The sequence below is a fragment of the Symphalangus syndactylus genome, chromosome 24, assembly GCF_028878055.3.
Source record: "Symphalangus syndactylus isolate Jambi chromosome 24, NHGRI_mSymSyn1-v2.1_pri, whole genome shotgun sequence".
NCBI lineage: Eukaryota > Metazoa > Chordata > Mammalia > Primates > Hylobatidae > Symphalangus > Symphalangus syndactylus.
In genome coordinates, this window is record NC_072446.2 from 66662750 (window position 1) to 66689421 (window position 26672).

Below are 26672 nucleotides of genomic sequence, written 5' to 3' on the forward strand. Positions count from 1 at the left end.
AAGAGATTTCATGTAAAAAATCCATATGTTAGTATTAGATGGACATGAAAACAATCTAGAAACCTCAGGCCCATGTTTTGGTAGTTGGAAAACTAGCTGGAAATAAGTGAAAGTGCCCCCCTCAACAGCATATGTGCACTCCAACTTGCTAAAGTCCACACCCTCCCATATTTGTCTTTGCCTGACACTTTTTCAGCTATTCACATCATCTTCTTGGCTCCCACAGGCATCTGAGTTCACAAAATCTGGTCTAAAGGAACTATCACTTTTGGTGATGCACAAATAAATAATTCAGAGTTTAGAGAGAGCCATCATGGATGAGACACTGAGGTAGCAGCTGCTAGGAGAGATGGTCTTGCAAGAGCAAATGAGAACTGGGAGGCAAGGAAGAAGGAGCCACAGAGGAAAAAGGTGGTCATGGGAGGCCCCAGGAGACTGATTTCACCAGCTCCACAGATTCTCTGATGACCACAGCCCATGTAAGGCAGAGACTGATGGTCCGTAAATTCAACCCAGCAATAGAAATAACAATAAAACCCATTATCCTTATTTGGCAAAAAGAAAACTCTTAGGTGGGATGGGGCATTTAAACTTAAGAATAGGCACTCAATTATTTGCTCTGATTCACAGCTCTGCACTCCGGACAGCTTAATGTCCCCCTCTCATTGATTTGTTTCCAATGAACTCAGAAGAGCTTCAAGAAAAACAATTAACAAGAAAACGTCAACTTTCAGTCTGGAAATGTTAAAAAAAACCCAAAACAAAACAAAAATTAACACAGAGACCTACACACTCATCCCACATTTGAGCCTCAAAAACTGTTGAAGCAATGTGGTGAAGAAGCTTTTATTAATTAGTACACTGGGGTTTGGGTGATCAACACGCAGTTCAGATTTACAATTTAGCTGCTTTAGTATTCAGCAGGCATCAGCTCAGTTGAGCCTGGGCGTCAGACCACTGAGTTAATGTAAGTTCTTCAAGGCCTCTGCAAGTAAAGCAGGATATAAATGCTAGTGATTGAGCTTTTCTGCATAGCAGTGATTCTCTAACTTGAGTGTGCATCAGAACCACCCGGAAGGCTGGTGAAATCCCAGCTTTCTGATTCAGTAGGGTGGGGCAGGGCCTGGGAATCTGCATCTCTAATAAGTTCTCAGGTATTGAGAGCCACTGGCCTATACCGTATAATTAAAACTGAATTTTAAGAAATGCAATAGCATTTCTAAGAAGCCCCCAGATGAGGCTGAAGTCTCTGATCCCTTGGGGTAATGCTGTGGTTGAATATCAGTAGAGGAACTGGTTGCAGGGCTTGGAGGCTTTGCAGGATGTTAACAAAGCCAGTAGGACTCAATTTAAATACAGAATCAATTTTTTTTTTCAGTGAAACAAAGAATAAATTCCTTCTTCTGGAACCATTACAGTTAAGTCTTTCACTCAACACAATTCAAGTTTAGCAAAGCAATTTTGACATTCAGCCCAATTTATTAAAATAATATTTTATTACTGGTAACAAATGACCTGACTTTATCTTTTTGTACACAAAATACATAATATTTTTGTAATTTAATTTCTATAGTAGTTATTCACATGCTTATTTGATGACTTGATTACAAGGCATAATTTATGAAGTTTGCCAAATATTTACAAACCTGCATAAAGTATAATGAGCAGTCTGGTCTAAACTCAATCCCAATATTTGCATTTTGAATGTCATAATAACAGCTTATTTTTTGTAATCAAAGGAAAATTCAACTTGGTATAAAATAACAGATTTATTTATGGAGATGTTGAATGAGGCCTGCATTTCCATCTTATGTCTAGTGACTGTGATTTCAGTTTGCTGTGCAGTGCCAGCTGTAACTTATTAATGAAAGACATCTGAACTGCCTTCAACTTTGCTAGACACCAAAAGCGAGGAAAAAACAAAAGAAAATATGAGAGGAACTAAAGTTGCTTTTCTAATGAAATTAACTTATTAGAATGCTCAGTATTCAATTATTTGTATAGTGCCTTGTAAAGCAATGAGCAAAAAGATGAGAATGATTCCAGGAAAAAAAAAAGAGCTTTATTTCAATTTAGAAAAAAATGGGAAAATACCTTCATTTGGCTGCATTTATTCTTTTGAGATGGAGTTTCGCTCTTGTCGCCCAGGCTGGAGTGCAGTGGTGAGATCTTGGCTAACTGCAACCTCCACCTCCTGGGTTCAAGCAGTTCTCCTGACTCAGCCTCCGGTGTAGCTGGGACTACAGGCATCCACCACCACACCAGCTAATTTTTTTTTTTTTTTTTTTTTAAGTAGGCTGCATTTATTCTTAAGTGTTTTAAGCTTTATGATGTATAAGACTCACCTATTAGTGAAAGGCATACTAGGCTTAGAGTAAATATGACAGCAATTTGTTAGTAATTCTTTTTAACAGACAGTTGTTTAGGAGAGGAAATGAAAGCTAAATTTCTAACTGTAACGACAGGAAGGATTTAGGTAAGCAGGATATAATGATCCAAACTGGAAAGAGGCCAGGACACCAGGGTCAAAATCTCCAGTCTCGTCATGGATTCTTAGCAGCAGCCCTATTACATCCTGAAATGTGACTCTAAAAATAAGACATGGAATCCAAGAGTTCTGTGTTCCCTTTAGACTATCATTGAATCACATTTTCTCAGTCTTGTTGTCAAAAGATCATCTTCCTAGCTGTTCTAACAACTAAACTGTACAAACTTGAGGTGTACAACATTAAAGATTATACACCTTTATCACTTGGGTTGGAATTCATTTAGTCAACATAAATACCTCAATAGAACAGGTTGTTATTGAGCACTCACTAAGTGTTGGGCACTGACAGTTCTAGATGTTGCAGATACAGCAGTGAACAGAACAGTGCTGTCCTGCAGACAGAGGAAGAAAATAAATGAATAAATGGATATTATGGTAAGTAAGTAGTGCTAAGAAGAAACATAGAGCAGGAAAAGGAGTGAGGAAGTGCTGAAGGCTGGTGAAATGGGGCGCTCCTGCTAAGGCAATTTTCCAGCAGACACGTGAGGGCTGTGGGGGAGAAAGCTCTGTGTGTAACTGGGAAAGAGCATGATCCAGACAGAAGGAACAGCAAATGCCAAGTCCCAGAGGCTGGAAGAAAATGCGTAGGAGGAAAGAGAGAGTTTAAGGTAGAAAGGGGAAGGGAGGTGGGGATGATATCTAGCAGGGCCATGGAGGGTTCTGAGCAGTGGAGTGATGCGATCTGAATTACATTTTAAAAACATCCCTCCAGCTGCTGTTTTTAGACTAGACCAAAATGGGCAAGGCTAAGGCAAAGAGACCAGTTAGACACCTCTTGGGGCACAATAGGGAAGAAATGATATTGGCCTGGACCATTGGCTTGGGCCACTGTGTCGTGATGATGTTGGTGAGGAGCAGCCGGCTTCTGGATACCTGCTGAGGGTAGAGCAAACAGTATTTGTGAACAGACTAACATAGGACATAAGAGGAAGGTGTTCATGGTCTCTGCAACTGAGAGCACATTTGTTGAGATGAAAATGACTGTGGGAGAAGCAGGTGAGAAGAGTTGAAAGCTTTGATTTGGGACTTATCGGTAGAGGAGAAAGGCATATAGAACTGAGCACAAATCTCCTAAATAGGTAAGAGTGGCAACACAAGCTTATTTACTCTCAAAGCAGAGAGAGAAGCTGAAGAAAAGACAAGGTGAGCTACCAAGGTGTCTCTTAACAATGCTGTTATCTTTTACTGAAAAAAAGCACAATCATATTTTCAGAGTCATATGCACTGGAAAGTATTTTGTATTTATTTAAAATTCAACCTTGAGAAACTCAGATTTCAGATAATATTTTATTGACTCTTAAAGCACCCACTTGAATATGAAAAAAAACTATCAGAGACCCTCTTTGAGAAGTAGAAGAATACAGAAGGGAAAATGGCTTGCTGAAAGTCAGGAAAGCTTCCTCCACATGGAACATACTCCTTGATATAAAAGACACTAAGTTCAAAGTTTACCATTTTGCCTAGGTTAAATGTTGGGTTAAGTGAATTATTCCAAATGGTCAGATCTTAAGTGTAATAAGAGCCTAGGAATTAAAAAAAAAAAGAAGACTCATGAATCTCATAGGATACTCATAAGCAAGTTCTCATCAGGTGTTTATAAGGCAAACAAAATACACAGATTGCCCAGGGAGTGCTGGACTCTCCCAGGCAGCAAGCCACTTTCCAATATTTTGTACTCTTTAACTCTCACCTTACATGTCTACCCTGAGTTACTTTTGTTTGTTTTCAAACCTATTTGTTGTCAGTTGTCATAAAAATTACATAAACCAACGATACGATCTTGTGGAAAGAAAGAGTGTTGTTGTTTCTCTAGTTGAATATTTTGGGAAGATTTCTTTGCAGGCAAGTTGCTAAAAATATTTTTCTCAAATTCCGTGTAGACAAGATAACTAAAAGATTAGGGAAAAAAGTCACAGAACTGTAGGATTTTGCATTCCATTGCACTCTGCCCAGTGAGTGTCCTTAGTCTCAGATCCACCTTAAAGGAACCAAACTGGCTATCTGAGGCATTCAGAGTAAAGTATAGGGGGAAAAAAAACCCCAAAAACCCCAAAACATAAAACCCACTCAACAGACCCATAATTAATGAAAAGGCTTGGCCCTAACATTAAAAGATTAGTCAACAATAGAACAACATTTATATGCTTTAAGTTACAGTGTTTAAGCTATATATGAATTAATTTTAAAAAATGATTACTTGTTCGAATTGACTTTTGTGATAAACTGACCAAAAATGCACCTTCTCATTGCATGGGCTAAGTAAGAGGGCTGTTAGTATATTTCATGGTCCCCTGATTCTAGGCTCCTAGGCTATACTCACATTCGAGTAGAACCACTCATTGAATCACTAATACTATTTCACGTACCCTGGGAGATCTCTACATTTCTCAATGACCCAATTTGATTTATGTATCCTGCCATCATTTTGAACTGAGGTAATTATATCTACGTGTATTTCATATAAAGACTTTCACTTTGACGGCTTGTGTGTTCTATTAGGAATAGAAACACATATAGAGGAACAGAAATAAAACGGTGGTGATGGAGAAAATGTTGTCAATGCTGAAGGTGGTAAATATGGTTATTTTAAGTTTTGAGATAAGGAAGTGGGCAAGAGTGTCCACATGCATGTATATTTGGTGAAAAAATGTACTCATTATTTTCTCCAAGTGTCAATCAACTGAAAGGACAATGCACTGTCCAGTTTGGACAATGAGATTTATATTTATTTATATATTATGCTATTAATGAAATTCAATGTAATAGTTCCCAGAAGCTGAAACACTTAGTTTCTTCAGTAAGAGCAGGCTCAAATAGTATTGAGTTTGAATAAAAAATCCAATACAGAATTATTTTTTAGTTCTTACTGGCTAGCTGCTCTTAAATTTCAATGGCAATAACACTAGGAGAAAACCTTCAAATCTTCCCTTGAAGTATACATCCCCCCACCCCCAACCCTCAAACATATACCACTGGTCATGGAACAACATGGGTTTGAACTGTGTGGGCCCACTTATACATGGATTTTTTTCAGTAAAAGTTACACCAGTGTGCCTGCCTCTCCTGAATCCACTTCCACCTCCTCCACCTCTGCCACCCCAAGACACCAAGACCAACCTCTTCCTCTTCTTCCTCCTCTGCTTACTCAATGTGAGGATGATAAGGATAAAGACTTTTATGATGATCCACTTTCACTTCATGAATAACAAATATATTTTTCTTCCTTATGATTTTCTTATTAACATTTGCTTTTTCTCTAGCTTACTTTATTGTAAGAATACAATAGGTAATACATATACCATACAAAAAGTATGTGAATTGACTGTTAATATTATCATAAGGCTTTTAGTTAACAGTAGGCTATTAAGTTTTGGGGGAGTCAAAAGTTATACATGGATTTTCATCTGCACAGGGGTATGGTAGCCCTAACCCCCACATTGTTCAAGGGCTAACTGTACATATCCACAATCTACTCAAGGGTATGTTTCAGAACATGGTTCTTAGAATGGGCCAAGACTAAAAGCAACCAAATTATGGAAAGCAAAAACATTATGGGATTTACTGATTTGAGCCATCTCCCCAGGACTGTATTTGCTCAGGGCACAGGGCAAAGTGGGTGCAGCATATAGGGCATGAAAAGACCTGGTTTTAGGTTGGACTCTGGCCCAGCTTGCTGTGTGGTCTCAGAATTCCTTTAGGCTCTCTAGCTTCATTTTTCTCATCGGAAAAATGAGGTGAGAAGCCCTTCCTAAGGTCCATTTCAAACTCTAAAATTCTTTGCCTCTGTCATCCTAATAGCTAACACATATTGAGGGCTTTCAATAAGAAAGGCAGTACGCAAAGCGCTTCCCACGTCATAACTCATGTAAGCCTCACAATCATCCTAAGAGCAGATATTCTAGTACTGTTCCCATTTTACAGATGAAGAAAATGAGGCACAGAGAGGTCCAGCTGTACATCTGCTTCACATAGCTGGGAAGGGGATGAGCAAGGATTTGAACTCAGGCAATGTGGCCCCAAAGCCCCAATACTTGAGCTCATACTGCATCATCCTGTTTCTTGTAATATGAATTGGTAATTAAGGGGTTGATCTCAGAAGAGTAATAAAAGAACTTGAAGGCACTGCAAAATCTGTTCTCCCAAAGTGAGGTGACCTGAACGATAGCATAAAACCACCACAATAAGGACAGAACCAAACACTCTTATGTGACATCGAGCATCCATTTCTGCCTCCAGAGCTATAAACCAGGAGTTCTCAAACTTCACCTCCAGAGCTATAAACCAGGAGTTCTCAAACTTCACTACACCTCCGAGTCACCTGGAGCGTCTTGACAAAAATGAAGATTCAGGATCAGAACATCTGGGTGGGCCTGAGACTCAAATGTGTAACAAGCTCCTAGGAGGAGTCTGTACTTCCGGAATGTGGACCATACTTTGTGAGTGAGGGTAATAGAGCTTTGATGGTTTAGGGGTCAACAGAACTCAATTCTGCCATAAGTTATCTCTGGATTCATGGTTAAGTTTTGTAATCTCAGTGTCCTCAAATGATCTTCCCTGTACATTTCCTTTTAGCTCTAAAATTCAATATTTCTAATGATATTAGAAATTCAACCTACACTGAGTTTCCACTTGTAGGAACCCTCTGTCATTCAACCTACACTGAGTTTCCAATTATAGGGTTAATGAGAAGACAAAATGCCTCCCCATTCCCCCAAACCCATGTCTCTGCCATGGAAAGTGAAGGCTTAGTCCTTTTCACACACGTTACAGAAAGATAATGGGAGCTCTGTACAGAGGTAAAATCACCCTGTAAACACATGATTAGCAGAAAAAATATTTAAGAGGCTTTCTACTTCTTTGAGAAGTCTCTTTGAGACTCACTTGCCAGGGCAATGGTATGTTGGATATGGCATTAAAAGACTGATCTTAACCCAATATTTTAATAACTTATTGGGAGGGGGAGTTTGGATTTCTTAACCATCCAGACCCACGCTGCCCACCCAGTATGGTGGCCATTAGCCATATGCAGCTACTGAACACCTAAAATGTGGTTAGTCTGATTTGAAAATACACATCAGATTTCTAAGACTTAGTATGAGCAAAAGAATGTAAAATATGTCACTAATAAATTTTATATCGATCTCCTATTAAAATGACAATATTTTAGGTCTACTGGGTTAAATAAAATATTTTATTAAAATTAATTTCACCTGTATCTTTTACTTTTAAAACACAGCCACAAGAACAATTTAAATTATATATGTGGCTCACATTGCATTTCTACTGAGTGGTACTGACCTAGACCTTTGTCACTCAAACTGTAGTTGTCAGATGAGTAGTATCCATGCCACCTGGGAGCTTGTTAGAAAAGGAGAATCTTGTTCCCACCTCAGACCTATTGAATCAGAATCTGCATTTTAACAAGAGCTTAGGGGATTCTGGTATACACTCAAGTTGGAGAAGTGCTGGACTAGTATCCCTACAACATATCATAGTAGGTATTTGGGTTGTTGGCCCACAGGAGTGACATGCTAAAAGGGTACTTCACTTGCTGATTTTTCTACAGAAACAAGTCAGCAAAGCAATGCTAACTTTTAAATTATCATACAATTTAAGTATATAAAAGTATAGCACACATAAAATTAAACACACAACATATATACATGGGGGGAAAGAGAAGGAGGCCATTTAACTGAAGCTACCTTAGTTACTTCTGGATTTTCAGCCACCATGTAGGTAAAACTAATGTTCACTAGATCTGTGCCACTGCAGACACAAACTATCCGCCCTTCCAGATCATTTTCTGATTTTCCAACAGCTTCAAGAGCAGCCAAGATTTTGGGATCCTGTATAGAGGTACACAGATAGAAAAAAAAAATAAGTTACATCACAGAGCATGGAGGAAGAAACTTGGTAAAAAGAAACCACATTTAATGTAAAAATAAACATAAGGGCCCAGACACCTAGCATTATTCTAAAACCTGTAGAGATGAAATTTGTAACACTATATATTCCTTGAAATCAACTGATAAGAAAGGTATTACAAATTTTTTGGTTGGGGGAGGTATGGAGTCTCTGCTCTGTCACCCAGGCTGGTGAACAGTGGTGCATTCTCAGCTCACTGCAACATCTGCCTCCCTGGCTCAATGGATCCTCCCACCGCAGCCTCCTGAGTAGTTGAGACTACAGGCACATGCTAACACACCCTAATTTTTGTAATTTTTGTAGAGACAGGGTTGCACTATGTTGCCCAGGCTGGTCTCAAACTCCTGGGCTCAAGGGATCTGCCTCCCTCTGCCTTCCAAAGTGCTGGGAGGTGTGAGCCACTGTGCCTGGCCTAAAATTTTTGATTTAGAAACTAGATGTGAGGGTCTTTGTTTAGAGTTTTGATTGTAGTTATCGGAGGACCTGGAATATGGCAATTGGATAGAAAAGTATTTTATTAGGGTCTGCTTGTCCACAAAGCCTCTCTCTCACCAGAGGAGAGTCACAGAGGTTTCATGTGAATAAATGTGGCATTACCACAACCAGCAACCACATGTTATTCTCAAAACTGAGATCAAATGTTTTAAGTAGCCTGGATACAAAGAGTGAGTTTTTTATCTCTAGAAGCCATGGCCATTTCCAATATAAGTAAATCCGTGTTTAGAAAAAGCAAACACCAATCACAGGTACCTTTGGTATGGCTCCCGACCGAATACTGTTGATGAGGGAGCATTCTAGCACCTGTCCTTCCTGAAGAGAGAGAATACAACACAGCAATGAGCTTAAATTATGCCATACCTATGATACAGGCAAAGTGCTTGGCAAATTTTCTGATGATGAAGGCAGTGCTGATTACAGTCAGGTTGAAGAGGGAATTAAAACCATGTAACAATAATTATTGCAAATAATCAGAAATAATCAAGACCCCAAGTATTCCATTTCACATATATATATATAATACACATATATATACGTGCAATGCTGAATATAAAAATGTTTCTAAAATCTGTTACTTTTATATATAAAACATTGTTAATAATCATTAAATATATGTGTGTACATGAAATGTGAGAAAAATGCTAATTTTTATATAACTTTAATTCTTTTCTTAAATTCAGCTCAATTGTTCATTAAATGTGGACACTGTACCATACATCGAATTAAGTCCCAGGGTATAATGAGATGAACACACTTTTAATGTACCTTTTAGATTTCAGCTTGAGCATCTCTTCTTCTGGCAGATTTCTTTCTAACTCCCAAGATTAAATTAAGCTCTTTGACAATCCAGTGTTCTCTTTCACAACATTCAATGACTTGTAACTTATTTTTTAATGCCTGACTTTGCTCCTAGACTGGAATCTATGAGGATAATGTCCTTAATCATCACTGTATACTTCAATGCCTGGCACATGAAGGCACATTTTTAAAAATCTTGAATGAATGAATAAGGGTAGGGTTCATCAATAGCGCTCAGTCTACTTGTAGAGAAACAAAATGGCTTAAACCACAAAGCAGAAAGAACAACTTGCTGTTCTTGGGCCATACCTTGCCTTCACTTTTCCATGTCAGAAAGAAGCCAAACTCATCCACTTTGAAGAGGCAGTTGGGTTCAAACACAAAGGATTCCTGTCAAAAAGAAATGTGTTGATCTTCATGACTCATACCATTTTGAGTCTAATAAAAATGAAAATATTGCTGAGCTTCTAAACAAATTAGAAATCATTCTTTTGTATCTAATATCCACAATTCTTATTGTATTATGGAATGTTTTCATTTTGAAAACTCTTTGCTTTCAATTTTGTATTGTAAAACTGATCAATTTAATAAAACATCTTGCTCTAGGACAGGTTTAAGAACAAAGCATACTGAGTGAAAGCATGAAAGTCATAGAGAAGAAAGTTTCCTTAATATCTTGGAAGAAGGATTCCCAAGTTCTAGCCCACTGATGTCAAAAATCAGGAGATACATTATTTTCTAAGTCACTGGTTTTTGTTTTGTGTTTTTTTCTTTCTTTTTTTTTTGACTGTAAAATCTAGCATTCAGATATTTGCTGAGATTTTTTCTTTTTTATCTAACCTCATTTGGTGTCCTGTAAAGCAGGTCTTGAACAGCCCCTAGAGCTAAAGTGTAGTCGCTAGACCAGCAGCATCAACATCAGCTGGGAGCTTTACTGAATTGCAGAATATGGGGCCCCAGTAGTCCAGATGGACTGAGTCAGAGTCTAGGGGGATGTGACCCAGCAATATGTGTTCCAACAAGCCCTCTGGAAGAGTCGGACACACACGAAAGTTTGACAACCATTGCTTTGAACTTTGACACCAGAAACTCAGGGAAAGCCACAGAATCACGTTTGAATAAAGAAGGAATATTAGCCAAATTCAAGGCATGACAGCATCTGTGTTACACTTGCCAACTGACTTCTTGTCTTATTAGAGCACCACTGTGCTTAGGAATGAGAGGGAAAATCCATGTCAATGAAAGAAAAAGGGCATTTAGGAAATGAACATAGATGTCCTGTGCCCTCTGACTGCATTACACCAATACTTAGCATCCACACTTCAACAAGTCTACATGTTCCTTTCATGAGCTGAAGAAACTGGCTTCCTAGATCATTTCAATGCCAGCAATTAGAAATCTGTCTGGCAAACATGTTTTAAGGCAGTGCCTTAAAACAAATAAATAGTAATTATAGGATTAAGGTTTTAAGGGCTGTTCAGACTCTTAGTTTCACCTGTTAAAATTTATCTTTCTAAATTACAGGGGAACAAATATTTATCAAGGTAAATCCAATGCCAAGACACTAGGCCATCATGAAGTAGTTCTAGGAACAAAGCAGCCTTCAATTTGGGTAGTTTTCTGGCAGATGAAGTATTACTGTATGTATTTATGTATTCCAACTCTGTATCAGGCGTGTGCTCTGTACTGCTGTCATTGCCATGAATAAGACCAAAGGAAAGGGCATGGTATAATCTTTGCTTTTGGAGTCAAAACCCAGTTCCACCATTTGTTATGTACTCTCTCCCAGAAAGACCCTTTCTAAATTTCAGAATCCTTGTCTAACAAGTGGAAGTAGTTCCACCTACCTTTTGGGTTTATTGCTGGAATTAAATGAGATGGTGAACATAAAGCACATAACACAGAATTCCAGTTCAGCAAGTAATAGCTCTATCAATAACACATGGTTCAGACTTGTAATAGTGGTAGCAAATTATTAACAATATGAAAGCGCCAGTATATGACATTTTTTGACCCTTCAAAATGGCATTTTTTGGACAGTTCAACCTTTTAGAAAAGGCTTAACCCAGAAGTTGATACTTTAGATGAATCTTCATGCCAGGCAGAGTGAGCAGCTATTGACCTCACATTAGATATTTGTTTGGTGTGGCTAGAACACCTCAATAGAATGACAGGGGGTATGATGGGACATGTATAGAAGAGTTGTTTCATTGCAAGGGTCTTGTGTGCCGCCTAAAAGGCATTAGCTATTACCCAAAAGGCCATGGCAGGTCTTATGTTGTTACTGACTAAAAAAATGAGAATTATCAACTAATCAAGACATGAGAATTAGCCCATTTCCAAATATATCCCAACCAATATCCGGATGGTAATGAAGAATTTTGGTACACATTGTCCAAAAGTACATCCTAAAATGGTGTTTACAGAGTAGGTCCACGACAAATCAGCCACTATCATTACTTATGTGTACCCTATCACCTAATTCCAAGTAAGGATTTGAGATGATTCATGAAATACAAATAATAAATAAGAATGGGTTTCCAATTTATTTTGAGAGTGAACTTTCACTTCCTTGGCCTCCTTAAATACAAAATTATTTCCTTCCTTCCCCCCTGAGTACCCCTAGAGCTTGCCATTACCACCTGGACATTTCAATTCCTAATATCTCACTCTTGGAATTCCATCTGGTCCTTCTAGCCCCTAGCTCTACAGTTCTCCCATCCTATATTTCACTTCTTTACAAAGTCAAATATCCCTTTTGATTATCCCTGCCAATCTCTCACTACCCACCAGTTCCCTCCTCCTCTTACTTCCATCCTTATCTAGCTTATTTCCCAAGCAGCCCAATATTGCAATCACTCCCTCACAGGTGGTTCACAACTTCCATGTCTCATTTAGTGTTTTCTTGACCAAAAAACAAAGTCTATTTTATGCATATTTTATCACCATACTTGGTGGTGAAAATCACAAAATGGAACTGTCTGGCTTTAGTTTAAATTCAAGATTATAAACCTCAAATGGATAGTCAACAGTGACGTTCAGTCTTATATTTCCTTCTCAGTGGTTACTTACTCTTTGAGAGGATGAGTCCACTGCTTTTTTGAAACCCGTTCACATTCAGCCAATTACAGTGTTTCATCTAGTAAGGAAAAGCCATCAGGTGGACACAATTCTCTTTCTTTCCCCCAATAAAGCATGTTTTCCCCTGTCAAAGGTCAACCCCCCAGCATCTGCTCTGGATTCAGTCTTCTTTCACCTACACAAGCATTTCAATCCTTCATTTTTCACCACCTAACACACATCAGGTTTGTTCTTTTTCTTTACTAGATCATTCCCATCAGCACACAAATGTCTTCTAGCTGTCCCTACTTCCACTTACTACCCCATGTCCCTGATCCTCTTCAGGACATAATATCTTGGAAATACTCACTGTTTCCATTACCTCTCTTCATACCATCTGAGCAACTCTAACTGGCTTCCATTTCTATCACCCTCTAAAACTTCTCTGGCCAGTCCAGCATGCTGCAAAATAAGAGTGCACCCCTTCCTTTTCTCACCTGATTTGATCTCTGAGAAGTTGATTATTCCTTCCTTCTTGAAACACTCTCCAATCCTGGTTGTGCTCCATTACCTTAGTCTAATTTCCCGCCTTTCCCTTCTGTGCTCAACTTTTACATAGTTCCCAGGACTTGGTTCTGGGAATTCTCATTTCCACTGTGTTCCTAGATTTCATTGAATCTTGTGTCTACAATATCATCTATTTCCTGATGACTCTCAAATCTGTAAGAGCAGCCCCATCCTCTCCTCTGTGAGTTCAAATATTTGCTATTTGACATCTCCACTAGGATGTCTTGAAATAAGTATGTCCATAACTGAATTCTTTATTCTCTCCCCTCTCTCCAAGTTTCTCCATCACAGTACTTCCTTAGTTCCATAAATGTCACTGGCATCTGGTCACTTATTGAAACTAAGAGTCATCCTTAATTTTCCCTCATCTATTCCTCTCACTTTCAGTAGCAATCTACTTCTATAATATTTCGAATATACATCCACTTTACTCCCTCTCCATCACCACCCACCTTGGCCCAAACCAATATTATCTCTCCCATGGATTGATCTTCTCACTTCTCTTTTTCTGCTGCCCACAGGAGCCAGATTGAGTCTTTAAACTTTGAATCAATTTATTAAAACCATTCAATGGATTCCTATTATATTTAGGATAAAATCCCAACTCTTTACCATGGCCAAAAAGGTCCTGAACGATATGGGTCCTTCAAATCTTATCTCTTGCCACTCTGTTCTTCCTTCTATTTCTTGTTCACAACCATAAGAACTCTTTTCCTGCAACCCCTCAAGCTCTCTCTAGCATCAGGGCCTTTGCACTTGCAGTTCCTCTTGCTCAGAAGTCTCTTTCTCCTGCCCTTGGTGCATCAGGCTCCTCTTCATTTTACAGACCTTGTCTTCATTATCCCCTCCTCAGGGAGGCTCTCCCCGATCCTTGATTTACTGACTGGCTCCCACACCAGAATGCAACAACCTCCAAGAGGGCAGAGTCCTTGAAGCAGTCTTGTTTACCTTTGTGTTCTAGCACCTAGCACATCAAAAGCACCATAAAACTAACAAATTAACTTAAAAATGAATGAACAAATGAATTTTTTTTAAAATAAAAGATGTTGCAGCAGGCCAATATGTAAAACAAATAAACAAGAAGTTGCTCAAATTGAGGTGGCTGCACCAGGCCCAGAACCCATCAAGGAAGTCCTTGGAAGACTGCCAAGGATAGAAGTGCAATTACAAGGGCACTGGTTGAGGCCGTCTGCCTAAAGGCAGGAGCCCCTTTTTGTAATGCATACAAACTCATCTTCGAGGTTGGGGGTGACTTTGAGGCACCTCCTGGGAATTCCTATTGAACCAGGAGCACTGTTTGACATTGTGAAGAAATCATTTTCAAAATAGGATGAGAAATCTGGGCAAAGAGAAGAAAAATAAAGTGGAATAGTAAACTAAGGCCAGAGTAAAAGGCAGCTCTCAGAAATGCCTGTCATAAGGTCCTACAAAGTTATAACAGGATAGCAACTTGGCTCTGGGCTCCCTAGCAACAAAAGCAAAAAAGGGAAAAAAATATTTACCAGGTGCCCATCCAGCTCATAAAATAAAAACATATCAGTTGTTAAGAGAAGCAATTATCAGAATAGAAATTCTCCAGGATCTTAGAATGAAACCCAGCTGACACTAAAGACCAGGCTCACGACAAAACCCACAATCAGCTCATCAACTGTGGCTGAAAGGTTCTCGGACCAAATGCTTCAAACCACCCATGAAAAATCAGAGAGCAAATCTGAGGGATGAGAGGTAAACAGCTGAAATGAACGAAAACACAATCTAATTTGGTTTCTCAGCACCTCCTACTAACAAACATAATAACTCTATCCTCTGGTGAGTAAAGACACATCATCTCTCTTTTTTTTTTTTTCCCTAACAGCAGTTTTAAATTTCACCTGAATCCCTCCCGACCTGAAAGTGGGCTATGACTCCCTGACCAGATTGAGGCCAGGCTATTGTGAAGTCCCATTGTCAGAAAAATCCTCCTCCAGATCTGGGCACTGCAGGGGAGATCATAAAAGAAAGCTGGAACATTTCTCCTCTGTGAATCTATTTGTTTTGCAGTTAAATGGTAACAGAATTTTCTGGTAAAGAAACAAACCATAAGAGAACTTCCTGAGGGGGCGGGCAGAATTTTAATTTTCATATTAGTTAAAATTCATCAGTCACACCTTAGAGCTCAAGGACATGTTAGCTCATCCAGCCCAACTCTTTCCTTAGGCCACTAGAGAGCAAGGCTAGAAAGGGACAGGAACACCTTTTGTGAAACTACTTAAGCGGAGGCCAGAGGGCACTCTGAGAGTTTAGAATCACTTTTGCTGGAGATCACTATCGCTAGAAGCTACTTCTGGCTCAGAGATCCCCGCTCTGAGGGGTTTGTGCCACTACAGGCTTCCAGAGACACTTCCCTCTCTTATCAAAGATAGAGTATGTTTTTCGCTTGTGTGTTATTTTTAGTATATTTCTCCCACACATGCTGTTTCAACATTAATCAATATCACAACCTATCTTTCAAAGATTCAAGTTACTTTCAAATCAACTAACATTAAAATGTTTTCCTTTATTTCAATTTTTAAAGTGATTCTATTCAATAGTTTAATCCCCTCATAAGGAATGTCAAAGAGCTTGGCAGGCCAAATACTCTGATTGAAGTGGAGGCAATTCCTTGGATGGGGATACAGCTAAGTGGTAGTTGATTTTATTTTAATTGTGAGTTGTAGTTATTTCTTACTCTTTCTCTCTTGCCCTCTCTCTTGCCCTCTCTCTCACCATCACTTCCCAAGTTGACTGCAAATGTCTGTATCTTTATACTGTGGAGTTGGCATCTTCAAATAGGGCGTAGTCAAGTCTTATTAACAGCTAGGGACAGCTATTTCAGACCAGATCATAAAAGCTTTAACTCTACCTTATTTAAACATGAGTTGGCCGGGGGCTTTTCTGTGTTTGTCCCTGGACAGATACATTAGGACGTAGAGAAATGTGAAATGGAGTAGGCGTTCACATTCCATCACGAAACTGTGTTTTCTGGGAAAGAAGACCTTCAGAAGAGGTGGCAGTCCACAGTGGAAAGGGACAGGAACACCTTGAAGAAATCACTTTCAAAATAGGATGAGAAATCTGGGCAAAGAGAAGAAAAATAAAGTGGAATAGTAAACTATTCCAGGCCTTGTAGTGATTGGTTCCTGGGTTTGCATGTCAGCCTCCTCACCAGGCAACTGCTGGAGAATTTTGCAGTTATTCTGCTTAACCTTGCCATATTTCACTTTTCCTAGCTGTAAACTGGGAAAACTGATACTGACTCACAGGGCTTTCAAAGAATTAATATCGAGAATGTCTAAGTACCTGGGACAAGGTAAATGCTGACTAAATGGTCACACTTATGAGAAAACAGCTACCATTTTAGGGCTCTCGTGTGAGGCATTTCACAAATACGATCTCACATAAATCTCATGATAACTCTGCAAGGTTTTAGACTAGATCAACATTGTCCAACGGATTTACCGTGATGATGGAAATGTGCCAGATGGGTTCTGCCCAATATATTCACCATGAGCCACAGGGAGCACTTGAAATGTGGGTAATGCAACCAAGCTGCTGAATTTTTTATTTTAATTAATTTTTCATTTAAACAAGCCGCAATGTGGTTAGTGGTTACCATATTGGCCAAGGCGGTTTCAGAGAGAAGCGGGGGAAAAAGGTTCAGAGGAAACTAAATTCTTCAAAGCCACAGTCAAATAGGAACAAACCTGAAATTCAGGCCAGCTTCTCTGATTCCAACCCATGCTTGTCCGACTCAGGCAACCTTGACCAAGCAGGGCCCCTCGGCCTATCGCCAGAAGATTGTTGGACGGTCAATAAACGAACACTGCCTAGGTAGACTCCACTAGGTACATATGAGACTCACCCTCCTTGCTTCCTGGTTTGATAAGAATGGAGAGGAAGTTAAAAATACCTTGTCAAGGTTGGAGAGAAACAAAGAGGAGTCTGAGGAAGAGGCCATAAGGGATCTCATCTAATTTAAATCACATTATGCGTGACTACCACCAAAGAGACCTCACAAACCAGGGAGAATGATGGGTGTGGCCTTCAGACTGGGAAAGCAGGTGGAGTCTGGTTTAGAATTAACCAAGAGATCCTGCTTTCTATCAGATCCTGAAAGCTCAGAGCCCAAGAGATGCTTTATGGCTTATTTATTTCCTCTCCTTATTCCAGGGAAATCCTTTAAGCTTCATACCTAGCAGATCCTTTGTGATTCTGCACAAACACTTCCTCTCTCAGAATCACAAATTTTTATCTTTTTCAAGTTAAACTAAAGCCCTCAGTGATGACATCCTGCCATCAGAATGATTTATGGACTGATGTAATAGATGGGCATGGGTCTTTATTAAGTTGCTTTTACCCTCATGAGCTTGGTCTCTTCCTTGGAAGAATATAGAATGTTCATTCCATTTGTGCCTCTCCCATCTGCTTTAAGATCTCAGGAGATAAAGGACACTGGGCCTCTCAGCTCACGTTCCACATGAGGAGCCAGAGGACAGGGCTATAGCTGCTCCATCACAGACCCCTTGCTATGCATTACAAGTATTACCTTGTGAAAAAATCTGTCAGACAAAATAACAGCATATGTAGCTCCTGCATTCCTTTTGATGGCCTTTGATTCTTTGGACAGACGTTCCTATTGGGTTAAGTTGTTAAATATAGACCTTTCCCCCTTCCATCAGTAAACTGATGCTCAGCTGGAATCCAACAGCGAGATGCTGGTCTAGTCTCCTGATGAGCAATTCAAAAGGCCTGTGGCACCTAGTAATATGCCTACTATTGCTAGGTGACATACACAGTGCTTCCTAAGAGCCAGGCAACGCTCTAAGTACTTTCTGTACATTAACTTATTATCCTCCCAACATTCCTATAAGGGAGGTGCCATTTTTATTATTGATATAGGAGCTAGAAAGAAATTACTAGGCAGATAGTGCGGGAACAAGGAGTCTTCGGCAAGGCTTCCCTTTTAATAAAAGTAGCCCCCAAATCATTTCTTTTCTAACAAAGAGCAGCCTGAAAAACCGAGCTTCAGACATAGATAAACAAGCTGGAAGCTTGTGCAGGTGAATGCCGGCAGCTGCGTCAAGAGAAGGCTACCTGGAAGCCAGGTATGTTCAACACGGAGGCTCCATCTTCCCTTTTCTTTGTCATCACGTGTACAGTAAGGACCAGGCAACATGGCACCAGCCAGCTAGAGTACCCATCTGCATAATAAAAGATTAGGGTGGAGTGGCCAGCTTCTTTGCACACTTGCAAATGGCACGCCTCGTCCAACCGATCTTTCATCCCCTGTGTCAATCACACACCCCCTCCTTAAGTTCATTTATTAAACTTTCTGCATTTCACTGCGGAAGTGGCAACCCATTTTCTCCAGGACCCCTTTCTGTGCAGAGAGCTCTTCTCCTTCTTTTTTCTATTAAACTTCCACTCTTAACCTCACTCTGGTGTGTCCACGTCCTAGTTTTCCATGGCTGTGGGACAACGAACCTCAGATATTACCCCAAACAACGCTGCTTCACTATTTATACCTATTTTACAGGTGAGGACATTGAGGCATGCAGATGAAGTGTTTTGAACAATATGCTACAACTGCTTTGAGGCTGACACGTGAAAGACTGACACTGTTCAGGAGTGGGCCCAGGTAACCGCTCAGCAGTCACACCTGAAGAAGCCTCTGCTATTCTCCTTGTCACTGATGCCAGTAATCATCATGAAGGGTCAGATGGGCTTCTGAAGTGTTTTGGTTTTAATTACTTCATTTCTTATGGATTCCCCGTGAATCCTACCACATAGATAACTCAACAACTGTACTACTGAAACATTCTGTACGTATTTCAGTTTTTTATGGGGGAGTGTATTTTGTAAGAATTCTGTAAGAATTTTTTCTCAGATCCTAGGACCCGGAAAAACTCTGTTCCTACTGACCTGTTGCTTTCCTTACAATCTAATGGACACTGTGAACCCTAAAACAACTAGTGTTTTCTACATTGCTTTAGCCACCAGGAACACCAGAAGCAAATCTGAGGCTCACCTCTTTCAACTTTACAGATCATTTTTGCTGCTTGTAGAGTTGCTGCCTGCTAAATTGACCCCTCATTTGATGTACTCTCCCTTGTTTACTTTTTTCCCTTCAATCTAAATCCCTCTTCCATTATTTTATCTGGTGGTACATATTTCACATTACAGCTTCCTGTGGAAGGTGAGAGAAACATGGAAGCATAAAAACCAACTCACCAGCAGCAGAAACAATTGGGTATTTTACACAGGCTTTAGGGTTTTACATGAACCTGATCCAAATGTGGTTATTCATTTCTTCATCTCTAAAAACAGAGACAACAACATCAACCACAATACCTATCTCACAGGTTATTTCTGGGCATTAGAGTGCTTGACACATAGTCTGAACTAAGTAAATTAGTATTGATTTTTTAATTTTGTTTTATTATTTTTTTTTTGAGATGAAGTCTCGCTCTGTCGCCCAGGCTGGAGTGCAGTGGCACGATCCCAGCTCACTGCAACCTCTGCCTCCTGGGTTCATGCCATACTCCTGCCTCAGCCTCCCGAGTAGCTGGGACTACAGGTGCCCACCACCACGTCTGGCTAATTTTTTGTATTTTTAGTAGAGATGGGGTTTGTCTGTGTTAGCCAAGATGGTCTCGATCTCCTGACCTCGTGATCCACCCACCTCGGCCACCCAAAGTGCTGAGACTACAGGCGTGAGCCACCACACCTGGCCAGTACTGATTTTTTTTTAAGAGACAGAATTTTGCTGTCATCCGGGCTGGAGTGCAGTGGTACAATCATAGTACTCCAGCTTCAAACTCCTGGTACAATCATAGCACTGCAGCCTCAAATTCCTGTGCTCAAGCAATCCTCCTGCCTCAGCCTCGTGAGTAGCTAGGACTACAGGCATTCACCATCATGGCTGGCTAATTAAAAAAAAAAAAAAATTTTTTTGTACAGAGTTTCGCTATGTTGTCCAGGCTGAACTCAAACTCCTGGCTTCAAGCAGTCTTCCTGCCTCAGCCTCCCAAAGCACTGGGATCATAAGCATGAGCCACTGCACCTGGCCCAGTATTGATTATTAATATAAAACATAGTAGTAATAATCATTATAATGTTGCTAGTACTGATTATTATTAACCACCAAAGACAAATGAGGTAAATACCACCATCCCTACCTTACAGATGAGAAAACTTTTCCTAACTGAGGTGAGGCAAGTCACCCAAGAGGATGAAGATAATATATAATATGAGGCAGAACTACAAATACATTTTGACAGGGAATCCATTTCTGTTACACGGATCTTTAAAAAGAGCAATGGTATTAGTGTACGTCTATCTCCAGTGAGCTAGAATACAAAGCTAAGCATAAGGGATACCCAGAGTTTGTAACTCTGGGTTGACTTAGACTTGTTGAAAATGTGGTTTCTGCACAGGAGGTCAGCTTGTGTTTGTTCCTGCTCCAACTCCTCCATCCCACTCTGCCTAAGCTGGCCTCAGTCTACAATCAGGCCAAGAAGCTGCTGCCACAGACAAGTCATCGCAACACAGTTTTTATTTTCTCCCCTTTTCAAGGGCATGTTGGGGTACAGTGAACAGAAGAGGTCATTCCTGGGTGGGGAGACTCTGCCCTGCGCCTCCCTGACACGACAGAGCACGTTCTCAGATGGCAAGAGGGCAGTGAAGTGAGTTATTCAGCAACTTCTAAAGGTGATAAACCTGCTGTCTATCTTCCATTTCAAAACTAATAGGAACAAAAATGAAAATGTCTCTCCCTCAGTAATCAACCATAAGCATTTAAAGTGCTCATTCCAGCAATGACAGTGAGATACAGGGAACGCTTATTCTGGTGTCAAGTGGAAAGATTTAATCCACCCCTTTCATTTTATTCTTACCTCAGGAATAAAGAACATCATCAACTTTCTAAGCGACCTGGCTTGGAAGAGTTGATGAAGGCTATTGAAAAGCGACAAAGGAAGGTACACCATCTTTTCTGTTCTCTCATATTATATATTTAAAAAATAAAATAAAATTTGGCCTGATGGTGCTTACCAAGGTCCTATGGTCTGAATGTCTGTGCTTTCCCCCACCAAAAATTCCTATGCTGAAATCCTAATCCCAAATGTGAGGGAATTAGGAAGTGGGGGCCTTTGGGAGATAAATGGGATTAGTGCCCTTATAAAAGAATCCAGAGAGACGGCTGCCCCTTTCACCCACCGTGTGAGGACACAGCGAGAACGTGTCATCTTGGAATCGGGAAATGGGGTCTTATCAGACACCAAATCTACCAGCACCTTGATCTTAAGCATCGCAGCCTCCAGAACTGTGAGGGATAAACGTGGTGTTTATAGCTGCCGAGTGTATGGTATTTTGTTATAGCAGCCTGAAAGAACTTAGATACAAGGTCTCAGAAATATCCTTGGTTCTTTGAGAATTTAATCAGCTTAACTATGATTGAATCTGGGGGAGAAATGAAATGCCCAGATTAGCCACCTGGGAGAGGCCAAACTGTTTCTAAGGACTGACTTTATGGTCACTAATAGCTAGGGATTCCCACTTGATCTTTTACTTGACAATATAGATGTTAAATCTTTGGGACTTGATTTGTAAGGCAGGCCAGTTTGAAATGCTGAACACTCAGGATCTGTCTAGGTTTGTCATTGTCCCTCCCTGAAGTGTCTCTGCTGTGGGGACAGTGAGGCAAAATCTGGATGCTCAGATTCTGGGAGGGTTCCCTGACTCTTGCCAGAAAAGAGGTGAAGAAACTATTCCTAAAATAGTCAACAACTACCTCTCAGCATGCAGAAGGAAGGAGAAAGCAAAATGTGTTTTCAAGAGGAGTGGGTGGCCACTCAAAGTAACTTTCTTGGGCAGGAAAACTGTCACAGTAGTCAAAACAGTTGCCTTAGCAACTAAAATACGGAAAAATTAAAGAGGAACGACTTAGAGTTATGGAGGAAAGTAAACAGGATTCTTAATAAATATTTACAACAAATATTAAAAACACATTATGTGGCTGTCTCCTCATAAAAAAAATCCTAAGAAAAACAGGAGATGTGCTTTGTAGTTGCACCGGAAATACCCCCGCAAACTGATAAGTTCTTCTCTTTAGCAAAGCATTTCTAATTAAAACACAGTTAGTTCCAGCATAATAAATTACACTGAGCAAGTAATTAAAAATACAGTGACATAGAAGATGTTTCTGAAAAGGCAGGTCTATGAAAAAATATTTTAAACTATTGATATATGGAGATAATAGACAATGCTGAATACAGTCATTGAAAGAAAAGGAATCTCAAATGACTTTTATGGAACTTCCCTTTAAATATATGCATTTCTCGTTTAAATAATGCAGCTTTTGAAAATGCTTTTTTTTTTCCACAAGAACTGCATGATACATCACTGCAGTTGGACTTTTGTCTTCTGAAATAGCTTATATTCAGGCCTTGAAGATACACAGTCCCCACTGGCTCTTAGGGTCAATGCTGGCTCTGTCACTTTTTATTGTGTCTAAAATAAGTGCAGCAATTACTGGAACATCACACAAGAACCACTGCTACCACGTAGAGAATTCTGCAGTGAGCTTAGAGTCGGCCTCAGGAAGTGGCAGCAGAGTCCTGAAGGCTTATCCTGAGGCCCTCTTACCCTGAGGGAAGGGCTGCTCCATCTAGAAACAAACCCCCAAGACAGAATTGGAAATGCGAGCAATTCATTAGGGCAAATGCCTGTGAAAGAGAAAGGCGAGAGAAGCCGAATGAGGCAGAGCCTCCAAACCAGACCTCAGGACAAACACCTGAGAGAGGAGCGGAGGGAGCAGGGAGAACTGGGGAGGGATTGAATCAGCTTGCAGTACAGCTGAGAACATCGCCAGCTGGATTGCAGCTGCAGAGCACAGAACACCCACCAGAGGAGCCTCACTTGGGCAGGAAAGGCCCGGTTGTAGCAGCTTGCCATGTTCAGTACAGCCTGGGCAGGGACATTTTGAGGGTGCTGAAGCCCCTGCAGCAAAACTGTCCAATGAGGGGACTCCTGGAGCAGCTGCCTCTTGAAGGGAGACTTAAGCGACACACCTCCATAGCTGCCACAGATAGTGTCTCTGGCTTAACCTTTCTCCACATTCCAAAGTGACATTTTCAGTTCCAGTTCTTTGGGGCTTTAAAATTCCTTAAAAATTAGGAACCATGCAAATATCAACGAATTTCAGTCTCAGATAAGTAACTAAGGAATTGCTGGATCATAGTAGGTACTTATGAAATATGTTGAGTGATGAATTAATTCCCTGGTGGGGATACAGCAGGAAACAAAGTCTGCTCTCAGGTCTTATCTTCTAGAAGGATTTCAGCAAAGGGTAAGTTATCAGGCAGTGATAAATGTAACAATTAAAACATCCAGAAGGGTCAGGAGCCTGTGTGTGTAGGTGAGTAAGAAGGCCTCTTGGAGAATGTGATATTTTAGCAGAAACAGAATGAAGTGAGGAAGTGAACCATGAGGACTGTACAGGGGAGAGCAGTCCAGAGGGAGAACAGCAAGTGCAAAGGCCCTGAGGTCAGAGTGTGCCTAGAATGCTCAGGGAATATCAATGGGACAGTGAAATGGTAGGTCATGTAGGGGACTTGCAGGACACAGAAAGAACTTTGGAAATTACTTGGAATGAGGTAGAAACCCATTAAAGGTTTAAACCAAAAGAAGGGCATAATCTGACTTCCATTCTAAAAAAATCCATCTTACTTATTCCTTATGATGGCAATGCGAGGTAGGTATTATCACTCCCATTTTTCAAACAAGGAAGCTGTGGCTTAGTGCTTTGTGGGTGTAAGACTGACTCATGGTCACATCTCTTGAGTAGCAAAGCCAAAACTGAACCTATTTCTGTTTAACTCCAAATGCATTCCCTTAACCAACTATGTGTATTTCAAGCTTTTGGATAGAGTTCTTTGGCAAAGATTTTACCTTAAATACCACTTAGTACAAAAACCCTTTCTGTATTTGCAAACAATATCCTGGCAACTTGGCTTTTGGTGAGCATTCAAAAACTAGTCTCCTTTTCACATGTGTACAAAGTTAAGAGCATCACCTGCCCTTTCAGGTACTTGAGAGAAGAAAAGTCGACAGCAGAAGAGCCGTGGAGGTGCCAGCATGCTGTCCTCAGGGTAACTCTGCAGTAGAAAGGGAACGCAGGCTGGACCTGCGAAGCTATACTGACTCGCCCATCTGCTTCAATTAACGTTCTTGACAAAGCAGCATTTCAGAGCAAGTGCTTACTATTTATGGCTTTAAGAGAAAGTAGTTTATAAATTATATGCTCCTTGTTAGTTTATCAAAATCAGTATTAAAAAGATAGGCTTTCTCGCTGACAATATTTTATGTCTATGTCCATCAATTGAAAGAAAATATTATATTCTTTCCATATAGTACATTTTACCTAGTTTTTCTCCCCACTAAAAAATTAAAGAGTAGGGGCCAGGCACAGTGGCTCATGCCTATAATCCCAGTACTCTGGGAGACCAAAGCAGGAGGCTCACTTGAGCCCAGTAGTTCACGATCTGCCTGGTCAACACAGCGAGACCCTGACTCTACAAAAAAAAAAAAAAAAAAAAATTAGCTGGTTGTGGTGGCTCTTGCCTGTAATCTCAGCTACTCAGGAAGGAGGCTGAGGCAGAAGAATTGCTTAAGCCCAGGAGTTAGAGGTTGCAGTAAGCTATGATTGTGCCATTGCAAACCAGCCTAGGTGACAGTGAGGTCCTGTCTCAAAAAAAAAAAAAAAAAAGAAAGAAAAAAAAGAAAGGGCAGGCATAGTGGCTCTCACGCCTGTAATACCAGCAGTTTGGGAGGCCGAGGCAGGCAGATCTCGAGGTCAAAAGTTCGAGACCAGCCTGGTCAACAAGGTGAAACCCCGTCTCTACTAAAAATACAAAAATTAGCTGGGCATGGTGGCACGCACCTGTAGTCCCAGGTACTTGGGAGGCTGAGGCAGGAGAATCACTTGAACTCGGGAGGCAGAGGTTGCAGTGAGCCCAGATCATGCCACAGCACTCCAGCCTGGTGACACAGTGAGACTCCGTCTCAAACAAAACAAAACAAAACAAAACAAAACACCTAAAAAAGCCCTGGTAAATACTTTCCTTGGGGAATGTGGGGGAAATTATATGAAAAATACAGTCTTCCCATTCTCATTTCCCTAAGAGAACTAGACTAAAAACACCTAGACTTAGTAGTATAATACTTATGGTCTAGAATAAATAACGCAAATGGTGAGTAAAAAAGTTAAACAAGTCTTTGGTTCCAACCTATTAATGAACTTTGGAAAGACTTTTTAATTATGTATTTTATACATCATATATATCTTCAAAAACATGTTTCTCTGCTGACATCCATTCTGGGTCATAAAGCTGTGTGACCTGTGTATGTTCCCTTTAGCAATACACTAGTTCTGGACACTAGCTCTATCACGTACTACATGTTGATTAACAAGCAATTCTTAAGTGACCTAAGCTTCTCTTTCCTCATCTGTAAACTGTGGAAAATCTCATTTAGTCCTTAGCACCACCTGAGAGTTTAAAGCGATGACTGATGTCAAGTACTTTGCACTGTGTCAAGGGTTCAATAAATCTAATATGTTCAGCCTAGATAAAGAAGTCTCTTTTATTCAACAGTTTTCACCCTTTTATCTGTGTTGCCTGTTTGAGGAAGATTAGCTGTAAAGAACTTTAAATGGATCTAATTTTGTTTCCTTCTAGTAAGTCTACAATTCTTTACCTTTCCCTACGCCTAGGTTCTCAAACTTGAGCTGCATCATCAGAATCACTGAGAGGGCTCTTAAAACACAGATTGCTGGACCCTCCCCCCAGAGTTTCTGATTCTGTAGGTCTGGGGTGGGGCCTAATAATCTGCATTTCTAGCAAGCTCATAAATATTGCTGATGCTGTCGCAAACCATACTTGGAGATCCACTGTAGGCTAGCTGGCAGGCCATGTTTCTGCTAAGTCTGTAACCAGCCTGTGAAACCTCAAGCAACATGCTTAACCATTTTAATCCTCAGTTTTGTAAACTGCAAAAGGAAGCTAAAAAGACCTACTTAAAACAGAGTTGTTTCGAGGCTTAAGTGAAATAATGCTTAAATCAGAGGCACTGGAGCCAGAACCACTCCATCTTGAACAGGGCTGGGTAAAACGAGGCCGAGACCTACTAGGCTACATTCCCAGGAGGTTAGGCATTCTTAGTAACAGGATGAGAGAGGAGGTCAGCACAAGACACAGGT

At 40.3% G+C, this 26672-nt stretch overlaps 1 protein-coding gene across 17 annotated transcripts in view; it reads right to left on the bottom strand.

Moving 5' to 3' along the window:
* The window catches only part of PLCB4 (phospholipase C beta 4), a 413770-nt gene that overhangs the window by 131333 nt on the left and 255765 nt on the right, over positions 1-26672 (bottom strand). For all 17 annotated transcript variants that reach the window (XM_055266705.2, XM_055266699.2, XM_055266709.2 and 14 more), the window contains 3 exons: positions 10079-10159; positions 9224-9283; positions 8251-8394 (listed from right to left, as the gene is read on the bottom strand). In XM_055266705.2, the coding sequence (XP_055122680.1) occupies positions 8251-8394; positions 9224-9283; positions 10079-10159 (285 nt within the window). The remainder of the gene's footprint in view (positions 1-8250; positions 8395-9223; positions 9284-10078; positions 10160-26672) is intronic.